A 7,730-nucleotide genomic window follows, 5' to 3' on the forward strand; every position below is an offset into this window, starting at 1 on the left:
TCCAAAATAAATTTACTCTTTCTCTCTTCTATCACTTTCTGGAGAACAGGAGTTTTATGCGAAATATTTCTGCTCTCGGCAATAGATGCTAGCACATGTCTATCTTCCTTAATTCTACTGGCGTATGGGATTCCCAGCCTTATAGAAAAACGCCCAATTCATCTCGCTTCAACACAGCTACGTCTTTCTTATCCCTCATCATTCTACTCCATTTCTGTTTACATTATGGCGGAACTCTAAGGACGCTTATTATCCCACAATGTAACGCAATTTTATGCGCAAACAACCAGACGCGCTCTATCCATAAAGTAGTTTATAGGGGGTCAAAATATCCTACAGAAAGTTAAAGCAACTTTAGTTTAACCGGTCTCGAAAAACGGTTGATAGTTAAAATGCCTTAACCAGTAGCGGAGCTAGGTTTAGGTCCGAATCTCTAACCTATTTATGAGATTCTTGCCCGAAAAACTTGCTTTTCGGGCTGCGAGGGGGGCGGCTGTACTCTCCACGCCCCCCTTTGGCTCAGCCACTGGTCTGAACAAAAGACTCAATCATCTAAATCAAACCCTCTTCAAATAGCGGTATAAATATGGGTGTTTAACTGGTCATCTTAATTTCATTTATGAACGAATTTGAAAGTTTAAATTAAATCAATAATCTTACCACATCGGCTTTACCCATATTTCTACAAGCAATAATAACATGACCTCCAATACGAGCTATTTCGCTGGCAGCAAGATATCCAATACCTGCAAAACAAATACATGTATACAAGTACGAAGTACAACACGACAATCTCATCAATTAAATTGTCCAAAACCGATCACAAATGTAGCTTGCCAGGCAAGGTAACATATGCCCACTACCAGCTGTCAGAAATGATAACTAAGTCGTTAATGATTTTATAATGAATTTTCAAATAATCTTTCAAGATTTTAAAGTCAAAGCAAAACCTCAAAAATAGTTCATCCAAATTATAATTTAGTTTGAGGCATGTAAATAATTCAGTGATTAGCACAATTTTACTAAATGAATGGGGTTTTACGTCCTACTATTCTGCACCATCTGGGCTACTGAAGACGGGCAACGCCATGCAGGGTACAATGAAGGAAATTTTGTCAGGACAGCAGCATTAGCCTGCACTTTTTCAATAGCACTGAGTATTCAAAACTGCTAGAGGGTGACAGATGATTCAAATAAACCCACCTTTACTTCCATTCATCAAAATTTTGAGGATCTTAAACGAGGGTCATAAAACTTGATGTGCAGCATTACCTAAAACACATGTTAAGGTCAAATTGTCATATTGGGCAAAGAAACTATGATTCTAATAAAAATTACTATTATGAAAACATATAGACAAGTGTGACCCTTGTGTCAGTGTTGTCTGTACCAATAGGGGTTAACATATTTAAAGCCCATTTACATGGTAAAGAAAGTTGTATCAACCATGGTTTATAAAGCAAAATNTGCTGTGTAAACAGGGCTGTAACACTGTATTAATACAGCTTCCAGCAGTAGTATATTTCACATGTTCTATTCTGTACAGCAAGCTGTATCCAACTTTTATATCTGACGAATGGGAGCACAAGTTTAAATCTTAAAAGGTCATTCTCAATTTTGGCCGGAATTTATGTAAAAAAATCGAGAGTGATTTATGCAATTTTATATACTGTGTAAACTGACAAGGAATATATTACAAAAGTTGTATACAACCTGTTTTACTGTGTAGATGGGCCTTAGACATCTGTGGCTCTAACTCTCCTTAGAATGTGATCTAGTGCTCAATTATATTTCACTGCTTGGCAATCATTCCACTTTAAGACATGTATCATAAAACAAGGGCAACAGTATGCTATCATTTTTTTCAGCTTGGCTCCTGGTCGTTTCACATTTTTTTTCGTAGTTTCCTTGTCATTTCATGTTTTCTTTGGTGGTTTGGACAACTTAAGTTTTAGAAAGTAAGAAAGTTCTATACAGAATCATAGCATACAGATCATTTGCCTGTTTTCATTTAAGACAAGATTTTATCAATTGACAACTTTACAATAGCAATAACTCCTCACCTCTAAACACTCGAAATTTGTGAATGATACTGCTAAATAGATGAATATTTCAATCCTGTTGCCAAAAAAACTTATTACCACTGCTCTCTGTCTACAGCTTTTGAATAACTAGTAGAAATAATAGACTAACCACTTTGACTAAATTGGGCATAAGATTATTACAAAAATATACCACAAAACAGTCAAATTGGTCGTGAATGTATCCAACCTGCATAGGATAGGACTCTTGCTTGAAAGCTTTTAACCAGTTGAACCATGCCTTTTGAAATGAGTGCAGCTTATAAGGACTGGTGAAGATCATCCAAAAACATAAACCATATTGAAAGAGGATAATCAGAACCTTCCTTAAACACAATTTGAACTCAGCCTGTGATTTTACTACTTTAAAAACTGCTGACAACGTTGTAAAAAAAGCATAAGCCACAATGACGAAATTGGGCAGGAAGTATAAATAACCTGCCACAAAATAGTCAAAGCGGTCTTTGCTCCACCATCTCTCATCCATCGCATCATCATACTGGTAGTCTGGTACCTATAGAAACCGCACAAAGACCATATTGGGACTAACATTTGTATCAAATTGTGGCCAATCAAAAAAGATATGTCAACGTGTTGAAAAATACCTAGTAGGCTACTTGAAATAGCAAAAAGCTAAAGTAGACCATCAATTTCAGATACAAATGTCATCACAATATCATTCCTGAAAGAAAATGAAACAGATAAAATGAGTTAAAAGAAAATGATGAAATAAACTTACAACCATACACACAACCATTACTTTGTTTCTCCTATAAAGTAAAAAAAAATGTGATTATAATGAATCATTTCTAAAGATTTGGTATCAATAAAATGCAAATCAGCATATGGCCTACAGATGTTGTCCCGAATTCAGCAACCGTGTCATGTTTTCATCAAATTTGAACCCTCTCAAGGTATGGACAAAATAAATAATGTCAGATTTATTTCATTTCTAATCTTTGTCGTAGGACACATGACACCACCTTCGAGGATCATGCAGCAAAGTGGTCCCCTCACCTACTGCATGACCACTTCCAGAGTGTCACACTGACCGACCATCCAATTTAGCAAATGACAATACCCAATTCATCCCTACTGTGAAAGGGAGATTTCCTAAAATTAACACTTATGTGAAAAATTCAACAACTGTGGTTTATGCACAACAAAAGTGACTATCCATCAAAAGCCAATCAGGCATGGCTGTGTCGAAAAATGTGTCATACTCCCAGAAAGAGTGGCCCTGTACGTCTATTTCCACTTGTGTCCAACAAACATGGTACCCCATCGAATGTAGCTGTGCAACAAATGTGCCTATGATTGGCAAAATATGGCATTTCTACAGATGCAGCATATGGCCTACAGATGTTGCCACGAATTCAGCAACCGTGTCATGTTTTCATCAAATTTGAACCCTCTCAAGGTATGGACAAAATGAATAATGTCAGATTTATATCATTTCTAATCTTTGTCGTAGGACACATGACACCACCTTCGAGGATCATGCAGCAAAGTGGTCCCCTCACCTACTGCATGACCACTTCCAGAGTGTCACACTGACCGACCATCCAATTTAGCAAATGGCAATACCCAATTTATCCCTACTGTGAAAGGCAGATTTCCTAAAATTAACACTTATGTGAAAAATTCAACAACTGTGGTTTATGCACAACAAAAGTGACTATCCATCAAAAGCCAATCAGGCATGGCTGTGTCGAAAAATGTGTCATAATCCCAGAAAGAGTGGCCCTGTACGTCTATTTCCACTTGTGTCCAACAAACATGGTACCCCATCGAATGTAGCTGTGCAACAAATGTGCCTATGATTGGCAAAATATGGCATTTCTACAGATGCAGCATATGGCCTACAGATGTCGCCACGAATTCAGCAACCGTGTCATGTTTTCATCAAATTTGAACCCTCTCAAGGTATGGACAAAATGAATAATGTCAGATTTATATCATTTCTAATCTTTGTCGTAGGACACATGACACCACCTTCGAGGATCATGCAGCAAAGTGGTCCCCTCACCTACTGCATGACCACTTCCAGAGTGTCACACTGACCGACCATCCAATTTAGCAAATGGCAATACCCAATTCATCCCTACTGTGAAAGGCAGATTTCCTAAAATTAACACTTATGTGAAAAATTCAACAACTGTGGTTTATGCACAACAAAAGTGACTATCCATCAAAAGCCAATCAGGCATGGCTGTGTCGAAAAATGTGTCATAATCCCAGAAAGAGTGGCCCTGTACGTCTATTTCCACTTGTGTCCAACAAACATGGTACCCCATCGAATGAAGCTGTGTGACAAATGTGTCTATGATTAGCAAAATATGACAATTTTACAGATGCAGCATATGGGGTGGCTCTCTGTGACATATTTGGATGTGATCTTCAAAAGTAGCATTCCTACAGATGTGGTTTATACCCAGCAAAAGGTTCAACATCCAACAGATGCAATTCAGTATGACAAATGTGGTAGACAGCAAGCCAGCAAACATTGTTTTTGACAACAACAATCTTGGCTTGTGTGTCAAAAAATGGATAATATTTCTAGCAAGATACGCCCAAATTTTCATTATATCAAGGGTTGTCGCCAATCTGTGTCAAATCCTTCCAAAAATCTAACTTGTCATAGATATTGTTGATTTAAACAAACAGATAAAATTCTGACATAAACTGTTAGCTCTATCTTGTTCACAATTCTACAAATTTTGATGCATTTTTACTAAGTCGATGGCAATAACTCAAGTTATATTTATTGAAAAATCTCTGATATAGATGATTACACCAAATTTTATTTAAATACGATGAAAACTGAAGTTAACGGTTCATTGAAAAATCGTCAAATTCTCACTTAACCGAAACCTCATCACTATAAATGATCACGCCAAATTTCATTAAAATCATTGGAAAACTGTAGTCTCTCTTATGTTTATAAACAAATTTTCACACGTTTTGCCCAAGTCAATGGCAATAACATCGAAAAATTGTCAAATTCAAACCAGACCAAAATCTGATCAATATAAATGATCACACCAAATTTCATCAAAATCAGATAAAAACCGCAGTCTCTATTAAGTTCACAATCGAATTTTGACGCATTTTCAAAAGTCAAGGGCAATAACTCAAAATACTCAATTTCAAACTTGAACAAGACCTCATTAATATAAATCACACCAAATTTCATTAAAATCTGATCAAAACTATAGTCTCTATTATGTTTACAAACAAATTTCAACACATTTTTCGCAAGTCAAGGGCTGATTGAAAAAAATCTTTAAATTCGAACTTGACCAAGTTCTCATCAATACAAATCACACAAAATTTCATTAAAATCAAATACTGTAGCCTTTATTGTGTTCACAAGCAAATTGTGGATGGACCATCAGACAGGGGCAAAGACAAAATACGACCACATTATAATGTCTTGGTGATTACTAGGCAAGTTTACCAGGTATATGAGCAGAAGAGAAAATAACACCAACTCCCTTGGTCAAGTTTCAATGAAAAAAATCATTGTCACAATTCATTAGAAAAGAGGTTCTAGACATGACTGATCCAGGATCTTAATTGGTCAAAACGACCAGAGTACAATAAAATATACCCAGACGGACGGTTTGATGCACTTTGACAGGGGCAAATATAAGGAGCTACATATAAGGAGAGAAACAAGATGTACTGTGAGAATCATTCTGTGGTTTAATACTAGAATATTCTTGTAAAGCATGTGTAAAGGGATAATTTCGCAAAACATCCAGCACAGATTAAGCCTTCTACATGTATAAAATATCTTGTAGTTACTTGCAGTCTTACTACCATGTATCCCTTTAAGTTATAGAGTGTGTGTAAGAAGGGAGAAAGTGGGGGGGGGTTACCTGCTACATAGGATGATGCACGAGAATAAAATATAACTTACATAACTTTTAAAGCTCCGCCTGTGTTTTCTGGTTGCTCTTACTAGGCCATGAATTGATCTACCTACAATAATAAGTGAAAATAAGTGATCTTGAGGCAATATCATACATACAAATGACTCTCGAGACTCAAGAAGAGTCAGACAATAGTAGCGAAATGTTAATTATTTTAAAAAGATCAAGTTGTCTAATTATTTGTTAAACCAGCTGAAAGAGATCAATGTCAACTATTCCTATCACTATTCCGAATAAAGAGCTCAAAATTAGTGTTTACAAGTAAAAATATTGGTGTTACTGTCAGCGAGTCTGTTCCTAATGGAATATTTTACAAAAATATCAATTTAATTAAGAGGAACTCACCAATTATCAAGAAGTTGAAACACATGTTGTATTTCAATAATTAAACTGACAACATTCAATATCTGCAATAGAAAATGAATATAAAATTTACTAAATTAAAAAAAAAACAATGGGATATTTCACTACCAAACAATTATAGAACTGCATCCCTTTCAGTATGTATATAGATATAATATGAAATGGGGTTTTAAGTCATACTTTTCTGTACCTGATTGGGTTAACGAAGACAGTATGCAGTGTACAATGTGGGAAATTTTTACGATTGAAGCATTAGCTTCCTCATTGTTAATTTCCTCAATAAGCAAGCACAGCCTGTGGCACAAGGGACATCCCTTAAGGTGGCATGAATAAAGAAAGGGTCAATTATCAATCTTGGAGGGCAAGGTAGTTTGTTGACTGATAAAGAAGACTCACCATTTAACAGCTCACTGGAACATAAATCGATATCTATAGACCAACAAGTTTCTAACTGATGAGAAGATTTCATACCTGTAATAAATCATTTATTCAAATTAAATAGCAAAAACAGGGATGTTTCCTATTATTTTATGCAAGTGACTCCACTTAGCATACATGATCTGACAAATTCGTTATTCATGTCGTTTTCTGGGCCATTTAGTATTCAACCCACTAATAGACAGTAAGTAATATCAAATATTGTGTACCATATAAGATTATCTCGCTGTATGTCAGGAATTGCAGGGTATCTATTGTTTTAAATGGACTTGTAGATGTAGTGTCTTACCATTTTTAAAAGTACTTTGGATTGGTTAGCATAAATTATGACAACTCTGGATGGTCATTCATTCTAAACACAATCACCAAATATAGACGAAGTTTGTTAAATCAGGGTTAGTGGATTCACCTGCAAAAAAAAAAAAAACTGAACATTAACATCTGCATTTGATTCATGTCAAAAGTTTTTTTTCAATTGCATCAGACTCTGAAATATAACTATCAATCCCTACAGTAATAGTAACAGAAAGTCCCCTCACAAAAATTCACAAGATTCCCCCTTGCTTAAACCTAGGCCTAACAGTTGGAATACCTGAGAAATAATTCAAGTAGTTTTCAGAAAAACCAGAAAGTTAATTATAAAAAAAACTCACCATATATAAAAAAAAAAAAGATCTATTTGTCAAAAGCGATTTAAAACTTTGCATACTAATAACTTCTCTGAACTGCTGTCACTGTAAAAAGAATAATAATTTTTAGAATACAAACAACATTGTGTTGTGAATTGTTTCAAAAAGTAAAATTTTACTAAGGATTAAAGGGCTGTGATACTTTTCTCATAAATCACAAGACAAAAATCTGAATTCTCACAATAGGAAGCTTGCATAGATATGATCTAATAACCATCCCC

General features: G+C 35.4%; 1 protein-coding gene across 1 annotated transcript in view; it reads right to left on the minus strand.

Annotated features, from left to right (window-relative positions):
• LOTGIDRAFT_171541 (hypothetical protein) overlaps nt 1-7,112 on the minus strand; it is a gene marked incomplete at both ends in the record, with an annotated part of 9,080 nt that extends 1,968 nt beyond the window's left edge. The window contains 5 exons of the mRNA XM_009047732.1: nt 661-746; nt 2,520-2,595; nt 2,821-2,851; nt 6,365-6,426; nt 7,110-7,112. Coding sequence (XP_009045980.1) covers nt 661-746; nt 2,520-2,595; nt 2,821-2,851; nt 6,365-6,426; nt 7,110-7,112 — 258 coding nt within the window. The remainder of the gene's footprint in view (nt 1-660; nt 747-2,519; nt 2,596-2,820; nt 2,852-6,364; nt 6,427-7,109) is intronic.
• Between the last annotated feature and the right edge of the window lie 618 nt (nt 7,113-7,730).

Source organism: Lottia gigantea, assembly GCF_000327385.1.
Source record: "Lottia gigantea unplaced genomic scaffold LOTGIsca_116, whole genome shotgun sequence".
Taxonomy (NCBI): domain Eukaryota; kingdom Metazoa; phylum Mollusca; class Gastropoda; family Lottiidae; genus Lottia; species Lottia gigantea.